The sequence below is a fragment of the Euphorbia lathyris genome, chromosome 5, assembly GCF_963576675.1.
Source record: "Euphorbia lathyris chromosome 5, ddEupLath1.1, whole genome shotgun sequence".
In the NCBI taxonomy this organism is placed as follows: domain Eukaryota; kingdom Viridiplantae; phylum Streptophyta; class Magnoliopsida; order Malpighiales; family Euphorbiaceae; genus Euphorbia; species Euphorbia lathyris.
Genome location: NC_088914.1, coordinates 60,749,410 through 60,770,657, shown reverse-complemented (window position 1 = coordinate 60,770,657; position 21,248 = coordinate 60,749,410). Strand labels below are relative to the sequence as shown.

The 21,248-nt window shown below is 35.8% G+C and overlaps 1 protein-coding gene and 1 pseudogene across 2 annotated transcripts; both read left to right on the top strand.

The window, feature by feature from the left end:
* Positions 1–8,613: 8,613 nt before the first annotated feature.
* Positions 8,614–11,368, top strand: LOC136228832 (synaptonemal complex protein 1-like). Of its 2 annotated transcripts, none has more exons than XM_066017314.1 (7): positions 8,614–9,073; positions 9,316–9,386; positions 9,798–9,959; positions 10,188–10,295; positions 10,387–10,467; positions 10,720–10,824; positions 11,127–11,368. In XM_066017314.1, the coding sequence occupies exons 3-6, from the start codon at positions 9,951–9,953 to the stop codon at positions 10,744–10,746; spliced, it is 225 nt and encodes a 74-aa protein (XP_065873386.1). In that variant the 5' UTR covers positions 8,614–9,073; positions 9,316–9,386; positions 9,798–9,950; the 3' UTR covers positions 10,747–10,824; positions 11,127–11,368. The 2 variants fall into 2 exon arrangements, with proteins under 2 accessions (XP_065873386.1, XP_065873385.1); XM_066017313.1 differs by having other exon boundaries at positions 10,593–10,824.
* A 1,344-nt stretch (positions 11,369–12,712) lies between these two features.
* On the top strand, positions 12,713–17,875 carry LOC136230224 (ABC transporter G family member 1-like; annotated as a pseudogene).
* The last annotated feature ends 3,373 nt before the right edge of the window (positions 17,876–21,248 follow it).

The following is a 21,248-nucleotide window of genomic DNA, read 5'->3' as shown; positions in this document are numbered from 1 at the left end:
CAAGACAGCGGGTCCTGAATAGGCGGTGCCTCTGATCTCCCTCTACCCGGCTGGAGACTAACAAATGCCGTACCACATGAATGGCGTATCTCTCTTCATCCGGCGGTAAGAACCGCTCCCTCAACATCACCTTCATCCGTAGCCAAGATCAAATCGGATCTCTACCCCTTCTTCTTCTTTCTTCCCTCATCTGATCCCACCAAACTGATGCGCCACCCTTCAGGCGATACGCCACTAGCCTTACTTTCCTCTCATCAGGAATCCCAACATACTCAAAGAAACGTTCAACTTCCGATAACCAGTCTAAGAACCCCTCTATATCCAGTTCGCCTCTAAAAGGCAATAAGTCTATTTTTATCTTAAAGGCATCATCTCTATCAAAGTTCCCTAGACCTGGATATCCCCTAGCAACCTCCACACGTCGGTTGTCAACAGGCCCAACATCCCTCATAGTTCTAACGGTATCATCATTTCCGATACCCTCAAAGTCATCACTATCACTATCAGCGTTATGCACAATGACAAAGTTGGGTCTTCTTACCTCAGGATCCCTAGGACCCATTTGTGGAAGCGGTTGTTCATGGACTCCTTCATTTCTCTGGGTCAGTCCTCCCGTAGTGGGTCGGATTATCGCCAGAACCTCCAGCTTGAAGTTTTCGAAGGAGGTGGTTAGCTCCAGGAATCGTTGGTCGGTTTGCCTCTGCCTCTCATGGCTGGCTTGGATCTGCTCCGCGAGGTGCTCCCTCAGCTCCTCATACCTCCGGTCACTGGTTTCCATGGAATCTTGCAGTTGTCGGGGTTGAACCATGGCCAAAAGAAGTTTCGGGTCAGGAAACGATTGGCTCTGATACCAACTGATACAGATTGAAAGCGATAAATGGAGGTTTTAATCGTAAACCAACAAAGAGTTTCTTCTCTAGCTAAACTAGAAGGAGTGAATCCCAATAACAAGGTATAAACCTCAGTTCTCAAAGAGAATAATGTTGATTGATAAAAGTTGTCGTCATTCTTACAAAATGAGGGTTTAAATACTCCCCTCTAATAATGACAAAAGACAAAGATTACCCCTACTAGGGTTACATTCAGGTTATCGACTGAAGGGTAAAATGGGTGATACGCCCCGACAATCGGTACAATGGTACATGTACGGATTGTCAGGGTTGTTGGTGAATTACTTCGGGAGCAAGTAGTCCGAGAGATCCGCCCAGGGTAGATGTTGATACGCCTCCTTGCGTACTCCTAGATTCGCCCCGCTGGCTTGTCCTGGGGATCCGCCCTCCTAGGTACAACCTTCGTGAGCCTGATGTCTTGGGGATCCGCCAGAGCGCCTGTGATCAGTGATCTTAGTTAGGATGTCCGCATCAGATAGTATATATCTTTTTTCATTTAGGAATAGGGTATTTTAGTAATTGTACCATATGTGGGTCCTCTTTAATAAATGGGTAAAATAAAAAATGATGAGGTGGCGCATTGACTTTGGGTTGACCGGTCATTTTTACCGGCCATACACTATAATGTGAGGTCACCTATAAGGTCGTATATATTAGTGTGACAAAATGAAGGTTGTACACCAAAGTGTGAAATGAGGTAAATGTTGTACACCATTAATGAAATTTACCCCAAAATGAAATAGTAAAAGACTTAAGGGACATAAAAGAGCCTAGAGCTCGTAACGGAATCTAGAAGATTGATTATGACTACACTGAAATAATTCTGGAGAAATGAATAAAAGTAGAATTGCTTGCATTAAATTGAATAAGATTGAGTGTTGGAATCGTTGGGAGACTATAGTTAGAACTTACAAGTTGAAAGTTGATCAAATTGAATAAACTAATGCTGCAGATTTAGTTAAAGCCCATAATTGAAGAATTGTTTGAATTCCATTTGAATTGGGTTTAATTTTGATTTGATTTTATTGATTGAGTTGAGTTGGATCCCTCTCCTTTTCGATTTCCTCCCTTTAATACTTCTACAATTGAACCAATAATTGTCGTTCCCCACTACCTGCGTGCAGACTGCCCACGTTCTCAGCAAGTTCCGAAAGTCCGCTACTTGATCTTGTTAGGCACTTATTTTGGGCTCTTACTTATCTTCTCTTCTCCGGGTCCTTACCAACGTTTATCCCCGGTCAATTAGCCCAATGTAATTGTGGGTGAAACAAATATTATCAAGATAGAAGTTGTGAAATAAATTTTGAAGATCTCTTATTGTGTTATTGCTGCTAAGAAGTGGTGATTGAAAATAAAATGTGTTATTGATGTAGACCTTTCACCAACTCCCCGTATAAATTCCTTTATTTTTGAAGTATGTATAATACTAATATGTTATCATGTTTTTTTAATTTTACTAGGTAGAGTTGTCACCTTCGACTACTTAATCTAAGAATTTATGATATAATGTTAAAGGACCAATTAAACTAATAGAAATGATAGTAAGTCCCAAAAATATCTTAGTGAAATTGTAAAAAAAAAAAAAGTGTTATTGTTATAGACTTTCAAACCATTGGCCTCAAATAATAGTTTTTACTGAATATCTCACACACATCCGCATGTAAATGCCCTCTTAATTTTGAAGCATCTTAACATGTGTTTTTAATTTCACTAAATAATTAGTGATTCGAACTATCGTCCACTTAATCTAAGAATTTATGGTATAATAAACTAACTGAACTGATAGTTAATATACAGTTTTTACAACACTGGTAACTAGATTAAAATTAGGAGTGAGATGAGATTTGAGAGAATAGATTCTTAGGCATATAATATTTAATAATTTATATCTAACTTTACGATTTGGTAATTGCAATAAAATATTAAAGTCCATCTCTTTTTCTTTCTAATTTGATATTACCCAATGTTATAAAACTTAGATCGGATCCGTATTCGCGCGCTCACGTCATTTGGGTATGTCTTTAATCCGATGTTCCTTCGATTACATCCCTATATGCACTACAAAAAAAGAGGTGTTTACCAACACTATTTTAGAGACACTTTATTTATATGTACCTACAAATAGCTATTGGACTTTTTTATCAATATTATTTTCAAGTTGGGCTGTCAAACTAGCCCACTTAAAGTCCATCCACCAAGCCTAACCCTAACCTAACCCTAACCCGTACCAGATTGTTCTCCCAGATTCAATTCGACCCTCTTCTCTCAACTCTCCTTCGTCCTTCTCATTTTTCAACTCAGACGTCTCTCTATCTTACCGTTCTCTCAAATCTGGCCACTCTCTGCCTTGTCGTTTCGATGTAATCCAGCAATGATCCAGTCTGCATCAGACGCTTAAGATCCGCTATTGGATCTTCATAAATCCGTTCTCCAAACCGATTAGTAGCTGCTATTACATACTCTTCCCATGGAGGTTCCTCTATGCGCCCCCTGTTCTTCAGATAGGACTGATGCCATTCCAGAGCTCTCCCTGACAAGTGAAGAGAAGCTAGCTTAACTCTGGTGTTGATCGGGGTTAGATCGATCTGGAAGAAACGTTCACATCGGAACAACCAACCATCCAAGTCGATACCGTCAAACCTGGGGAACTCTACTTTTGTAAATCGGGTGGATAAATGATAAGGGTTGTTTTCTGGGCCTGTGGTATTATGAATTTCTGTTGCACTTTTAGTTTTCATGCGTTTCATGTTTTGGTTGTATCGTTTTGCTTATTTTTGTATGTTTGTAATTAGTTAGAGGAAAGAGAAAGATGTACACGTGTCTGTGCTTTCTGTTAGCACAACGGCTATTTAGCCTTCGATGGTGTACTGCAAATATCATGAAATGAATTAGTAGCATTTTCTCATTCTTTGTTAACCTTCTCTGCTTTTCTCTCTTTTCCTGAAATTCTCTGGGTATCATTTGGTATCAGAGCTTCTTTACTCCCTTGTGATTTCAATCCCGCAATATCCAAACCTCCAAAAATGACTGAAACCAGAGCTCAAGAGCTTAAAAAAATGGAAGAAAGCATTAAAACGATGGTGAAAAGTATGATGACAGAAAATAACAAGAAACAAGAGCAGACACTCACAGACCTAATAGCTAAACAGCAGGGCTCCATTGTTGCAGAGCTCAAGAATTTTTTTTCCGATATGCACAGAGACAACTCTTCTTCCACTTCTAACCCACATATCCATACCAATGTAAACCTCAATACCACAGGCCCAGAAAACAACCCTTATCATTTATCCACCCGATTTACAAAAGTAGAGTTCCCCAGGTTCGACGGTACCGACTTGGATGGTTGGTTGTTCCGATGTGGACGTTTCTTCCAGATCGATCTAACCCCGATCAACACCAGAGTTAAGCTAGCTTCTCTTCACTTGTCAAGGAGAGCTCTAGAATGGCATCAGTCCTATCTGAAGAACAGGGGGCGCATAGAGGAACCTCCATGGGAAAAGTATGTAATAGCAGCTACTAATCGGTTTGGAGAATGGATTTATGAAGATCCAATGGCGGATCTTAAGCGTCTGATGCATACTGGATCATTGTTGGATTACATCGAAGCATTCGATATATGCTCACACAAGGTAACTTTGACTGAAGAAAATATCCTAAGTTGTTTTTTGAGTGGATTAAAAGATGAATTGGGGTATCCATTGCAAATGTTGGGTCCAAAAACTCTACAACAAGCTTATGCTTTAGCAAGGATGCAGGATTCCTATTTAAATGCAACTAAACCAGGTAGATCTGTGCAGAATAAATCTACTCCAACTATCACTTTCCCTAACACTATAATACCACCAGGACAAACACACAGACCACCCTTATTACCTACTCCTCCTATCCAAAAGTTGCTCACAAATTCTATCTACCCTCAAAACAAGCCCACAACTTACCAAACCCCAAAAACACCACCACCACCACCAAAAGCCCGTAGACTGACAGAAGCAGAAATAGCAGACAAAAGGGCTAAGAACCTTTGCTTCTGGTGTGATGATAAATTTGTGCCTGGCCATCAGTGCAAGAAAAAGTATATGCACATGATAATGGTCCAGGAATGTCCAGCAGAGGAGTTTTCCGAAGAAGTGGAAGAGGTAGATGCAGGGTATACTGAAGTGCCAACTATCTCACTATGTGCTATGGGAAGTATGCTCAAGTCAGCTCCAAGGACTATGAGGCTTAAGGGCACCTACAAAAAGAAAGCCTTACATATTCTGATTGATTCAGGTAGCACTTTTAATTTCCTAGATCTTACTTTGGCTAAGGGATTGGGTTGTGTTTTGAAAATGATTGAGCCTGTGAAGATTACAGTAGCTAATGGTCAGGAAATTATGAGTTGTTATATATGTGAAAACTTTCGATGGATAATGCAAGGTCAAGAATATCGAGCAGACTTTCTAGTCATGACTTTAGGGGGATGTGAAGTAGTTTTGGGAGTGCAATGGCTAGTAACTCTAGGGGATATTGTCTGGAATTTTCAAAAACTATCCATGACATTTGATATGAATGATACTAAGAATACTTTGCAGGGCTTGACTAGTACTTCAGTCAAGTTTATATCCGAAAGCAATATGCTAAGGATGTTGAATCATGGCCATACAGCTTTCCTAGCCCAAATACAACAAACAGACGACACTGCCCATATCCTAGATATCCCTGAAGCATTAATACCCTTGCTCACTGAATTCAATTCCCTCTTTGATAAGATCACTTCCTTACCTCCTCAAAGAAGCCATGACCATAAAATACCACTTATTCAAGGAGCCACCCCTGTTAACCTTCGTCCCTATAAGCATTCCTTTCTGCAAAAAGACGTGGTAGAACAGATGGTACTGGAATTGCTTGATAAGGGCACTATACAACACAGTGTCAGTCCCTATTCTTCCCCTGTAGTGTTAGTAAAAAAGAAAGATAATACGTGGAGGATGTGCATAGACTATAGGGAGCTTAATAGGAAAACGGTTAAGGATAGGTTTCCAATACCTGTGATTGAGGAACTCTTTGATGAATTACATGCAGCAGCTGTATTTACTAAGATAGATTTGACCTCTGGCTATTACCAAATAAGGATGAATCCTGCAGACATTCATAAAACTGCATTTAGGACTCATGAGGGCCATTATGAGTTTGTGGTGATGCCCTTTGGCTTGACAAATGCCCCCTCAACATTCCAAAGTTTAATGAATGAGATATTTAAGCCTTTCCTTAGGAAGTTCATCCTTGTCTTCTTTGATGATATTCTAGTATACAGCCCTGATATGGACACTCATGTTCACCACCTTAAATCTGTTTTCCTTAAGCTACAAACCCACCAATTGCTAGCTAAGAAGAGTAAATGCTCATTTGGGACTGATTCTGTTGAGTATCTTGGACATGTAATACATAAAGGGGGGGTATCAACTGACCCTAGGAAGATTGAAGCTGTGGAAAACTGGCCCTTACCAACCAATATTAAGCAGTTAAGGGGGTTCTTGGGGCTAGCTGGATACTATAGGAGGTTTATTCGAAAGTATGGAGTAATTAGTAAGCCTCTCACAGATTTATTGAAGAAGGATGGGTTCCATTGGGGGGAACAAGCTACTGAAGCTTTCATGACACTCAAAGAAGCCCTTACCTCTGCTCCTGTTTTGGCCTTACCTTATCCTGATAAACAATTCATAATAGAAACAGATGCCTGTGATGTGGGAATTGGGGCAGTATTGATGCAAGAGAGTCACCCTATAGCTTACATCAGCAAAGCATTAGCTATGAAGCATCAAGCTTTATCAGTCTATGAAAAGGAGCTTTTAGCAGTAGTTTATGCGGTGAGGAAGTGGGATCACTATGTGGCTCATAGGAAATTTCTGATTAAAACTGATCATAGAAGCCTCAAGTTTCTATTAGAACAGAGAATTACTACATCCCACCAACAGAAATACATAGCTAAGCTATTTGGGTATGATTTTGAGATCACATACAAAAAGGGAAAGGAAAATATAGCTGCAGACGCCTTATCCAGGCTACCTGCTGCTGAGTTTGCTGCTTTAACAGTTTCGACTTCTATGGGGAGTCTGTTACCAGAGATTGAGGCTAGTTGGGTTTCAGATGTCAAAGTGCAAGAGATCATTAAAGGGCTGCAGAGTGATAGTCAAAAAGGGGACAATCCCTACTCTTGGAATGGTTCCTTATTGAGAAGGAAAGGGAGACTAGTGATTGGGGATGACAAGGCCCTTAAGCTCAAACTATTACAATTAATGCATGACTCTGCATTAGGAGGGCATTCTGGGGTTCAGGCAACTTCTAAGAGACTGCAGTTCCTTTTCTACTGGAAGGGCATGGACAGGGACATCAGAAACTACATTAGAAATTGTGTTGTTTGCCAAACCTGTAAGTATGAAAATGTTAGCTATCCAGGACTGCTGCAACCGCTGCCAATTCCCAACAGCATTTGGACTGAAATCAGTATGGATTTCATAGAAGGCTTACCCAAGTCTAATGGCAAGGAGGTGATTTTGGTGGTAGTGGACAGACTCAGTAAGTATGCTCACTTTTTGAGCTTATCTCATCCTTATACTGCTAAGTCTGTGGCTCAGTTGTTTCTAAATAATATATTCAAGCTACATGGATTGCCTGCATCCATAGTGAGCGACAGGGACCCTGTTTTTCTCAGCCATTTTTTGACTGAATTGTTCAAACTACAAGGGGTAGAGCTGTTGAAATCTACATCTTACCACCCTCAAACTGATGGGCAGACTGAGGTAGTGAATAGGTGTCTGGAGACCTACCTCAGATGCATGACACATACTAATCCTAGACAATGGGAAGGATGGTTATCCTTGGCTGAATGGTGGTATAACACCAACTACCATACTTCAACAAACATGACTCCCTTTGAGATTGTATATGGTATTCCACCACCTCTACACATTCCCTACTTTCCTGGAGATTCCAATATCGAGTCAGTAGACCAAATGCTTAGAGACAGGGAGCTAGCACTTGTGATCATGAAACAACAGTTATAGAGAGCACAACACAGAATGAAGCAACAAGCTAATGAACACAGGACTGAGAGGACTTTTGAGATTGGAGATATGGTGTTTGTCAAATTGCGGCCCTACAAGCAACAAAGCGTAGAGCAACGTTCTAACTACAAACTTTCACCACTGTATTATGGTCCCTATCAAGTCATTGATAAGATTGGCCAAGTAGCATACAAGCTCAATCTACTAGCGGATTCTTCTATTCATCCAGTCTTTCATGTGTCACAGCTCCGGAAAAGGGTTGTTGATCAGCAAGTAGCACATGTTCCCTTACCAGATACAGAGATTTCCCTGCCTGCACCACATTCAATACTCGAAAGGAAGATGGTTAAGAGAGGCAATCAGGCTGCTACTAAGTTGCTGATACAATGGAGAGGAGGAACCCTGAAGATGCAACTTGGGAGTTTGCTTTTGATATCAAGAAACGTTTCCCTGGGTTTGACATTGAGGCAGGGCCCTAAGGAGAGTGGAATGATATATGAATTTCTGTTGCACTTTTAGTTTTCCTGCGTTTCATGTTTTGGCTGTATCGTTTTGCTTATTTTTGTCTGTTTGCAATTAGTTAGAGGAAAGAGAAAGATGTACACGTGTCTGTGCTTTCTGTTAGCACAACGGCTATTTAGCCTTCGATGGTGTACTGCAAATATCATGAAATGAATTAGTAGCATCTTCTCCTTCTTTGTTAACCTTCTCTGCTTTTCTCTCTTTTCCTGAAATTCTCTGGGTATCAATGGAGAGTGAAGAAAAAATGTGAAAATGGCCGCGATGTTGATGCGATATGGTCTTTGAATTATCTTCATGTAGGCTCTAGGACTTCAATTTGTGTTTGGATCTTGAAGATGCAGACCGCTGCTACCTTCAACTCCAATCTCTCTCTCTCTCTCTCTCAAACAGCAAAGTAATATCTGTGTTTGGATCTTAAAGATGCAGACCGCTGCCGCCTTCAGTCTCTCTTCATCCCCGTCTTTCCCTCTTCTCAAGCAAACAGGGTTCTTCTTAACCCTAGATTTGATGTTGTTCATGCCTCTTCCAGACGGCAGGTCTTCTCCCTCCCTTCGTAGGCAATGGAATCCCCTGCCTCCTCTCTTTCCTTACAAATCTAAGAGAATCACCAAGCTTCAGGTTCGTCCTTGCTGGATAATTTTCTCTTTTATTATTCAGTATCATCTCGCCGATACAAGTTGCGATTTTTTAATTATTTTTTGGGTTTCAAATTTGAGTATATTGTTTAGTTAATGATCATTTTGAGCACTACAACTATGATATCTTATGTTGTTTACTTATCTGTGTAAGCATTATATGAAAAGGCATGCTTTGAAATTTTTGATAGCATTCTTATATGGAGTAATTTTCTTGATATGCAGTGTGATGACCTGTCTAAGGAAAGGAAGACCAGAACACCAATTAAGATTCAGGTTTCACACACTTAATTGAAGTAAGCAAATATCTCAATTGATTTTGTAATGTCTGCTTCTGTTCATTATCTATATATTCACATTTGCATTTTCTTTTGTATGTGAGCTACTCTTATTCTTGTAAATTCTAGGATATTTGTCTATAATACTTTAGAATGAGTTTCTTTATGGTTATTAGGTTAATGGTGTTGATTTACTTGAGGTTGAAGGGGGGGAGGTTTCAGTTACCAACTTGCTCTCTTACAATGGCCCAAAATTAGTTGTTTAGCTTTACTTTTCCTTTAAACAAGGCAAATATCATAAGATTGAATGCTCTCCCTGTTGTTCTTCAAAAACTTTAGGGAACTAGTTTAGCTTTAGAAATTTCAAACTAGTGATACTTTTAAAAAAATAATAAACTGAGATTTGATACTTCATGTGATATTTTGCAGGTTGGTATATGGATACTCATGTGATACAATTATTTACGTTTTTTGGTGGAGAAGTATTTGGTGGTCAAAAGACATCAATTTCTCTACACAGCAATGTTTGAAAATATTGTTGATACGACTTCCCTCAGCGCAACATGGAACTGACTAGAATTTATGTTCAGGGTAAGGATTTTATTGCTTTTCAAATTTTTTGCTTAATAACATATGCCTCTGTTTATTGACCAGAAAAATAGTTGGGTTAGTTTTTGTGCAAGATCCTCTCTCAATCTTATTGTAAGAATGGAGAGCAGAGAAAAGGTTGCAGAATAAATAAGTCAATTTTGCCTCAATCCGTAATAATTGGAACCCTTGCACAGTTTACCAATTGTACCGTTTTGTTTCTTTTTATAGGATTTACCTTTCCCAAGGCAAGCACAAACACCAGTGTCAAAAATACTGAAGCGAGTAGATACCGCTAACACAGGAAGTGTGATGAGTATTTCTAAGCATCACAAGAAGGTAATTACATTGTCTAATTATATTTTCTTCATATTTAATGCAAACTATTTGCTATTTTTAGTCATATCTTACTCTGAACTCCCTATGCCAGGTAACTCATCGTGAATATGAAGTTGAAACTAATGACGGAAGGACAATCACAAAACGAAGAAAGACAAGAATCATGTTTGAGGTATGGATTCTAGGATCCTTACCCTGCATACAGAATTAGCCTGATGGAAATGGGCTGATTTCTAGTATCCAAAGCCTTTCATTTTAACAGCTCCATGTTATGGATTTCCTTGTCTGTTATATCAGGACCCAAGTAAACATAAGAAGATGAACACGTCAAAGGCTAGAAGAACTCCTAAAAAAACTCCTAAAATTGTACTTTCTCATCAATCCCTTTTGACTAACGGTGTTAAGGAATTGTGGCTGCTTTCAGAAAGTGGAGGCTCGAAGTTCCTATTGATCCTAAACAAATTTATGAGTTAGATTTGGAATATGCTGTTAAGGGAAAGTACATGATTGATTCCACTCCTACTTTAAGGTAATTATCCTAACATCTGCAATGTGTTATAAGTGTGGAATTCTTTTCTTAAAAGTGGTTTTAGATCCAAATTTAATATGGTATCATATATTTGCCTAATCCCACTTCAGCCTGCACGATATTGACATTAGACTTGAACCTGATTGAGCTAAGATGAGAGAATTAATTCTCAAGCACAGTCTGTTTATGAATTTTGTTGTGTGATTGCAGTTTTGCTATAATTTTGTTCTGTTATAATTTGTGTTCAACTTTTTCTGGATTCATTCACTGTTTACTGAGAATAAAGTAAATGATGTTTGCAGGTGCATTAGTTAAAGTTGATGCTTCACTGTTTGCAGTTTTGATCTATATTCATGGAAAAGCTCATGTCAACTGCTTGGAGAATAAGCATCTGGACGGTGTTGGCAAGTTTAGGGCAAGATTGAACTTTTAAATTTAGGACAAGATTTTAACTTTTTAGAGTTCCTTGGATTATTGGATTATGTTAATGTTAATATTGTATCTTTTGTTTTGGACATGTGTGTAAGAAAATCAACTTGATTTTATGAAGAAATATTTGAAATTTTCAATTATTGTTTATAATATTAAGTAATTGTATTTTTATTAGTTATTCTTTGATTAACTTCTATTGATTAACTTCTAATTGTAAATAATGTTTATAATATTAAGCAATTGTATTTATTATTAGTTTCAAATATTATAAACAAAATCTGAAAAAAAAAAACACTAGAGGCGGTTTTAACCGCCTCTACAGTAGAAAAACGTCGCTAAAGGTGCTCATATTTGTGATTCCTTTTCTACATTTAGCGATGGAAAATTCCGTTGCTACAAAAACCTTACCCCGACGCTCATACAAAACCGCTGCAACATTTGCAACGCCTATATTGCAGGCGGTTTTGTGACGGTTTGAAAAACCGCCGCTAATAATTATAGAGATGGTTAAAACCGTTGCTACAGTGACAAAATTGCGTCGCTAAAGGTCTATTTTTTTGTAGTGATGTGAGAGGGTCTTTCCTTAGTAATGGATTAAAGGCTTACAAAGACCATTTACTTATAAACTATAATTAAATTTTTCATTTTTTCTAATTTGAGATCAAAAAGTTTAATTTCTTTTTATCATTTTCCAAATAATTTCTAGTTGTTCACTTTAAGCATTAATTTCTTATTCATCGTTTGTCTGTTTTGAGTTAAGATCTCATGATATAAAATATATTGATGTATTTCAAGTTATTCTAAAATCTATTTATCCATTATATATTTAATCCACAAAAAATAATAAACCAAAATTTATTTATAATTTGTTTTGGATATATATAGCTTGCACCATGTATATAAATATTATTTATTTATCACTGCCAACTCTGCATAGATGAGGCATCCCGGGATTCCAACCCATTTTAGTTATCTCTTCTCGAGAATCCATACATCCCTTATCAATGTATGGACAGCTATCTCTCGAGCACATGTTTAGATTTTGGAGCTTATAAACCAGCTAAGAGACACTTTCATTGGAACCGTACCACTTTTCGTGATTAGGAAATTCGTTCTTGAATTTTTAGTAATAGCTCTCCGGAGAATCTCTTGACTAGTCAATCAAGGAACTCATCCCATCATTCCGGTCAAATCAAGTGAACCCTCCATATTAATACAATTTGATAATGAAGTTGGATTCTGTTATGCAGTACATAGTAGTACTAGGAATGTTAATAAACTTGTATGATTGTTATGTTTCCTAGAAATGAAGCTTAAAGAATATAATAATGAAATGAGCCGCCGAGAATATAATATTAGCCATCAGCTTCTGCTGGCGACGACTTCCTTCTCTTTATAAATATCCTCAATTACTCGCATGCTTCACTTCATCATTCCAAATACCTCTCTCTCTCTCTCTCTCTCTCTCTATTGTGCTCATTAATGGATTCTCAGATTCACATCCCAAGATGGTCACCGAATCTAAGCCAGCCTACTTCAAATTCATCAAGACTTGATGAGTCTGAGCTGCAAAGCATAGTCTCCGAGGATGACACTAACATGGACAAGCTGTTCCCATTTAGCTCTGCCTCTGATTCTGTTAACATTGACATCCAAACATCAGCTGAAGATAATAATAAGAAGCATTCAAAGGGTATTTTCATAACATGGAAGGATTTGCGGGTTACAGTTCCTGATGGTAAAAATATGCGCCGAACTATCCTTGGAGGACTTACTGGCTATGCTGAGCCTGGTGAAGTTTTGGCTATTATGGGTCCTTCCGGCTGCGGCAAGTCTACTCTTCTTGATTCTTTAGCTGGTGTGATATTTGCTTCCCTCTTTCCATTTGGTATGTGTGTACTGAAGTTAATTGGAAATAATACAATTAATGAGGAATATGAGTTAATTACTTATTGCAGGCAGAGTTAGTTCAACTGCACATCAAACTGGCGAAATCCTTATCAATGGTCGTAAGGAGACACTTGCATTTGGAACATCTGTGAGTATATATAGTTTTTCTTTTTTTAATCTTCAATATCATAGATCATAGAGTAACAATAGATCGTGTTTGAAACTGTTTTTTCCACAACCGTCAAAAACACACTTCATCTAGAATCAATCTTTTTTTTCCATGAATGACTAAATGATACTTCCATAACGGAAAACATGATAACACTTGCACTACCATTCATAAAGAAATAGATGGGGAAAGCACGAAAAAACCTACAAATCACATATTAATTGGCTTTTTACTCAATAAACACTTACTCAACCTTTCATAATAACACTTACACAACCGTTATAAGCTTTTTACTCAATAAACTCTTAAAAATCCACTATTATTAATTAATTACAATCATATATATTAAACTCAACGAAATCAAATTATTAAAAACAAGTGATTTACTCCCTCCATTTTAAAATAATTGTCACATTTTATCAAATCGCACATATTAAGGAAAGGATTGATTTACATTAAATTGATGGAACATAGACTAAAATACCATATATCTCTTTTTATTAATAATTCTCATTTTTTGTGCCGCTCATTAAATTGAACCACTCTTCATATTGAAAACTTAAAATAATAAAAAGTGCAATTAATAGTAAACTCATTAATAAGGGTAAAATAGGAAAAAGTTATCTTGGAAACTAAACATGACAAATAATATGAAATAAAAAAATTTGATCAAATGTGACAGTTATTTTGAAATGGATGGAGTATTTTATTTATATATATGACATGTCATTTTTTACAATATAAAATGTTTCTTTTTCTCTTTTTTTTTTTATGTCTTGTGTAACTGTACTAGGAAAAAATTAATTAATTAGATTACTTGTTTCTCTAATAGCGATGATGTCCTACAAAATTGTAATATCAAATAAATGTGACAGTTATTTTGAAATGGATGGAGTATTTTATTTATATATATGACATGTCATTTTTTACAATATAAAATGTTTCTTTTTCTCTTTTTTTTATGTCTCGTGTAACTGTACTAGGAAAAAATTAATTAGATTACTTGTTTCTCTAATAGCGATGATGTCCTACAAAATTGTAATATCAAATAAATTAATAAAACAAATTATACATTTCTAACCAAATTATTTTTCAAAGAAGTGGTGTGCATATTCGTTTTCATTGTCCGAGTTCAATATACTTTGTCCAATGTAAAACTTCTCCAATTAATGTGTGGTTTTTTCATCATCATGAACTTTTCTTGTTTGTAGGCTTACGTGACTCAAGATGATACGTTAATGACAACATTAACGGTGAGAGAAGTAGTGTATTATTCAGCTCAGCTACAACTGCCAAAGTCTATGTCTAAATCTGAAAAGAGAGAAAGAGCTGAAATGACAATAAAAGAAATGGGTTTGCAAGATTGTGTTAATACAAGAATAGGTGGGTGGGGTAAGAAAGGGCTAAGTGGTGGACAAAAGAGAAGAGTTAGCATATGTATTGAAATCTTGACTCGACCCAAACTTCTCTTTCTTGACGAGCCCACAAGCGGATTGGATAGTGCATCCTCTTACCATGTTATGAATCGTATTGTTAAGCTTGCTAACCAAGATGGAAGGACCGTTATTGCATCCATTCACCAACCTAGTACGGAAGTTTTTCAACTTTTTCATAATCTTTGTCTCCTTTCTTCCGGAACAACTATCTATTTTGGTCCTGTCGTAAAGGCAGAACATGTACGTATATTATCAATGACAAGTACAAAACAAAACATGTGATTTTGGATATAAAAATATAGGATTCCGTTATTTTTAGCATAATTTAACACATAATCAAGTCAATATGTCACCCCAGCAAAAGTCGGTAATTAAACACACCGTGTAAACAAAGTTAAAATGTCACATCAACAAAGTGAATATGCACCATTAGCAATGAGTAAGACTTTGATTGAATTTCATATTTTGCTAGCAGTGCAAAACATAGTGCTTCCTTTGAAAAAAAAAATAAACATATTCATCTACTTATAAATATACACAACCATATGATTTTATTTTTCCCTAAATATATTTCTTAGATCTTAGTTATTAGTTCATGTTTTTTAATCAAATGATTTGGCATGAACGCCTTTTAAAACATGAGATTAAAGATTTGAATCTTGACAACTCTATATATTAATGAAATTTAAAAGGTATGAATATATTAGAGAGATAATCTAAATATTATTTTCTATTGTTATCTACGAGCTTAAGTTTTTGGATCAAATGGTTCCATAATATAATGTTGTACATATATTTATGAATTTGTGTAATATTTTCTCATATTCTCTGATTTCCAGTAATTCTTTATTTATATATTTATTTATTTTGTAGTTCTTTTCCTCCAATGGTTTTCTTTGCCCTAATCGGAGGAATCCGTCTGATCATTATCTAAGGACTATAAACAAGGACTTTGGTGTGGTAATGAAATGAGTTTTATTTTTATATAGCTATATATGATATATTCTTTGCCTATCGAAATGTATACTTTATAATACTATTAATAAATAGTTGTTTGTTCCTTTCTACATTTGTATTACTACTAGGAGGTTGAAGGTGGGCTAGGTGGTTCAACAACATTAAACTCAGAGGAAGCGATTGGTGTTCTTGTCAAGTCATACCAATCATCACAAATTTGGCAAAACATTCAAAAACATGTGACTTATATATGTGCAAAGGTACGTAAAACATAATTAATTAAGAATTAATGATTTCTAATACTAAAAGATCTATATAGAGATAACAAAAAACATTTATAATGCATTTTTTTCATTTTGATATAATTTTGTAAGTCCACTTAGACTTGAAATTTTTTTTTTCTTCAAATTTTTTTTTAAGTCTAAGTGTATTTATACTTAGCTACTAGAAGATGTACTATAGTAACATAATTATTAATTAATTTGTTATGAAGGTAGCTCAACTGTAAGAAAGGGATTCTTGGGACATCTTCACTTGAGTTCGAATCTCGTGTCGTTAGTAGAGTCTTATAAGTTGAAAATATTTAAACTCATATCTAGATTTTGAATAAATTCCTTAAAGTTATTCTGGAAATACCCATATTACCCCTAAACTTTTTATAACAAAAAAAGTAATAATTAGTTAATTTACATGCTTTTATTGGTTTTAAAGAAGGGAGAAATTCTGGAGAAGAAAGGAAGGCAAACAAGCTACATTGCCCAATGTGTTGTTCTTACCAAGAGATCCTTTGTGAACATGTATCGTGATCTAGGCTATTATTGGCTTCGTCTTGCAATCTATATTGCATTGTGCCTGTGTGTGGGGACTATCTTTTATGACATTGGCTTATCTTATGGCTCAATTCAAGTACGTTTTATATAATTATTAAGATTCATAATTAGTTCACTAATTATTTTCTTTAATTATTACTTTACTTTATAACCATTTTCAGGCTAGATGAGCAATGCTTATGTTTGTTGCTGCATTTTTGACTTTCATGGCAATTGGTGGTTTCCCTTCTTTCGTCGAGGATATGAAGGTACGATTAATAGTTCTCTTAATTGTTAGAGATAATAAAACATTATATTTGGAACATTACCTACCAACCAAAGCTTTTAAATTTGATGCTTATTTTAAACAATATTTAAGCCTCTTAAATCGGGAAAAAAATAGAGTTTATATTCTAATAATCTCATTTATTGATTTCAACATAAGATAGAGTAAGTTCTTTTTATTATAATCCATATAGACATTCACTTGTATCGACAAAGAGTATTAAAGATAGGTACACAATTACAAGACTAATAAGTATGCAATTACAAGACTATGATGATTATAATATCTAGTTAATGAGTACTAATTACAATTATTTTTTGTGACTAAAATCAGATATTTGAACGAGAAAGACTAAATGGGCATTATGGTGTTGGTGCATTTGTGATTGGGAATTCATTATCATCCATTCCTTACCTATTAATGATATCATTAATCCCAGGAGCCATAGCATATTACTTAGTTGGACTTCAAAAGAGTTTCGATCACTTTGTCTACTTCTTATTGATACTATTTGCATGCATGATGCTAGTTGAGAGCTTGATGATGATAGTAGCAAGTGTAGTACCGGATTTCCTTATGGGCATAATAACCGGTGCTGGAATTCAAGGAGTGATGGTGTTAAATGGTGGATTTTTTCGATTGCCTAATGATCTTCCTAAACCATTCTGGAGATATCCAATGTATTATATTGCTTCCATAAGTATGCAAACCAAGGATTTTACAAGAATGAGTTTCAAGGATTGACATTTCCTAATAATCAAGTTGGTGGATTATCTACAGTTAGTGGCGAAGATGTTTTGCAAAATGTTTGGCAAGTTGAGATTGGTTACTCTAAATGGGTTGATCTTGGTATCTTGTTAGGAATGGTGGTTATTTATCGTCTTATCTTCTTGGGAATCATAAAGATTGTTGAAAATGCTAAGCCTATTATTGCTAAAACTTATTATGGTTCTTTATCTGTTGCTGGTGGACAAATCTCTCAGAATCCCTCTTCCTCGCCTTAAACCAAATCTCAAAACTAAGTGTTTAATTACTGTTCATTTCAACTTCTTAAAGTCTAATCAAAGGCATGCGCTTTGCACGAATAATAACATTTAATTAATTGTATGATTGGTAGTGTAAAATAATTCTTGGTATTGTAATTTTTCTTATTATTTTTTAATGGTATGTTTGGGTTATTGTTTTATTCTTTGAATAAGTTGCAATAATATATATAATGTTGGTAATGGATCAATTATTATTATTATATGTATATAATTATGCATAGTTATGATATAATATATATTATAGGGGAAAGTAGAAAAAAAAACTTTGTATGGTTTTATCGATTTGCAAGTAGATGAATATGGTATTTATTTTTGTAGAAGAAGACATTCGTTTTACAAAGTTAGTAAAAATAAGAAATTGTACTAATAGTGTTAGACTTTGAGGGTATGACACGTTTTGTTGATTTTACTGACGTGACACGATGAAATATTAGCTTTTGATGATGTGGCATATTGATTTGATGATGTGACATGTTGAATTGATGAAAAACAAATTGTGTGAGTCAAATTATTTTGGCTTAATACATAACCAGCTTCCTGAACTTGTCCATAATAGTATTGGCTCCTTCAACTTTGCAAGTGTGTCGCCAGCTCCCTAAACTTACTTATTTCATATTACCAGCTCCCTAAACTTATCCATAAAAATTGATTAGCTCCATAAACTTTGCAAGTGTCTCACCAGCTCCCTAAACTTGCTTAATCTATAATAACTAAATAAAAAACCATAATACTAAGTCGGATTAAGGTGCAAAAATACCCCTAATATTTTAGGTCAGGAGTAATTTTACCCCTAACATTGGAAGTCAAGAACAATTTTACCTCTAACGTTAATAAATTGGGTTGATTTGAGAAATAATTCATCAAACTGTCTTCTCGGTCATGAATCTTGTCATCTACACTTCACATGTACATCATTTTATCAGTAACAAATCACAAACATATGTTGGGATGTGAAAAAAATATAAAAAAAATATACTGAGTTTTGTACGAATTGGACAAAAAAATTCAAAAAAATTCACCAAATTTATAAATTTACTCTTGGTTACTAATGTTAGGGGTAAAATTGCACCATTTTAGACGTTAGAAGTAAAATTACTCCTGACCCAAAATATTAGGAGTATTTTTGCACCTTAGTCCGAGTTAGGATTATGTTTTTTGTATTTAGTTGTTACGAAATAAGCAAGTTTAGGGAGCTGGTGAGACATTTGCAAATTTTAGGGAGCTAATAATTTTTTATGGACAAGTTTAGGGAGCTGGTGATATGAAATAAGCAAGTTTAGGGAGCTGGTGAGACACTTGCAAAGTTCAGGGAGCCAATCTACTATTATAGACAAGTTCAGGGAGCTGGTGATGTATTAGGCCAATTCTTTTCTTCTTTTTTTGTTACAAGAGGAAGTAGTCAAGGACTACCGAACACACAGCCTAGGAAAGGCGACACCTTGTATATCTTGAGACATCAACTGATGCAACATATTTGAATGGTGCTCAAGGAAGTAGACACCTAGTGGATGGTTCTTGGCATAGCTTGCTAGCCAATCAGCACAACGGTTACCCTCTCTATGGACATGTACTATCTCTGCCTCCCAGTTTCTACCTAAAAGAGCTCTAATGTCTTCCACGATGCTACTAAGGTTGTTGTAGCAGTCGTGATATTGCTTTATGAGAGTTATCACAGATCGGCTGTCTTTTTCGAGAATCACCTTTTTAAGCCATTTACTCCACGCTAACACTAAGCCATCGAAGATACCCCAAAGCTCTGCTTTAACAACAGAACAAATCCCAATATTCCTTATTGTCCCGGCTATCCACGCACCCTCATCGTCCCTGATAATTCCTCCAGAACTAGCCTGATAATCACCCCCACTGACTGAGCCATCCGTATTGATCTTATGCCAACCCCGATTTGGTTTTGTCCAACCGATCAGACGATCCTCCCTTTGACATTACAGTCCTTTCCCTATTGTGGCATTAAGATCATTCGCGAGAGCAATGATCTAGATATGAGCTCTAATATTGTTAACAACTTCTCTACCATGCTTTGCCTTGTTGGAGAAAATTCTGTGGTTGCGATTAGCCCAAAGTGACCAGCATGTCACCCCAAAGGTGAGACTCCAGGCATTACCGTTATTAGCTTGATTCGGTTGGAGATAGTGAGAGAACATCCTGGTCGGACTGAAGTTGATGAATGCCTCAAACTTTTCTAAAGGCATGAGCTGAAGCCACACGCTCCTAGCAAACGGGCAGTCTCGTAAGATGTGAACAATTGATTCTTCAAACAGTCCACACATGGTACAAATGCTGTCAGTGGCTATCCGACGTCGACACCTTTACACATTAGTAAGCAACTTTCCTTTATAGACCAACCAAAGGAAACTTCTGATACGTTGGGGGCTAGGCCATTTCCAGATCCATTTCCACATCCCATCTTCTTCAGAGCCGTGAAAGGGAGCCGTCATCTCGTAGGCTGATTTCACAGTGAAGAGTCCATTGGTAGAGCCAATCCAGAAGCATCTATCTGTTTCGCAATTAGTGGAGGGGGTGGAATAGAGGCAATAGCAAGAAGAATGTTGCTTGGAAGAAGCTGCTGTAAACGAGGCCAGTCCCACAACCCATTTTCCTGAACAAAATCAACCACTTTTACTTTAAGATGGCTTTCCAGAGGAAGAGCAAAGGATAAGAACTTTAAAGGCCCAAGATCTCGAGCCCAGTTATCATGCCAAAAACGGACAGACAATCCATTTTTAACTGACCATTTAATTCCCAACTTTAAATCCTCCTTACATTGCAAACCACATACTTTTTATTGTAAAAAACATCTTCCACACATGATTTTTTTTTTTTACTTTTCCCTATATTATATAACAAATTATTTTTAGTGTTTTAAATATTTTTATTTCATATTCTATGCAAGAACCATCAAATTTGTTTTTATTAAATAAACTATAATAATTTAATTTATAAAGATTGAGAAAAGAGATATGGTATATATTTAATTAATTACTGTAAAAATTGATTTTGAATAATTTATTAGTCCCAACATTTTTATCTAACATGATATTTAGTCTTTATATTTATAAAAATACATAATAAGGTCACAAATGTTTATCATTGTCAACTGTTTAATCCATACTGTTAAAAATTGAGTTAGCATATATCACATCTATGTCTAAACTCTCTAATTTAATACATTGGTATTATATTTTATATTATATGTTTTATTTATCAACATATATATGCATATCTAATTCAATATTTTTTAAGGCGTAAATTAAGAATTTTAATTTCACTGTGGCATTATAGTATCATTAGATGTCATCACCTAATGCAACCTCCTTTACACTTGTGTGAAGATGGATTTAATATTATAAATAAATAAATAAATAAATACAAAAGTAAAAG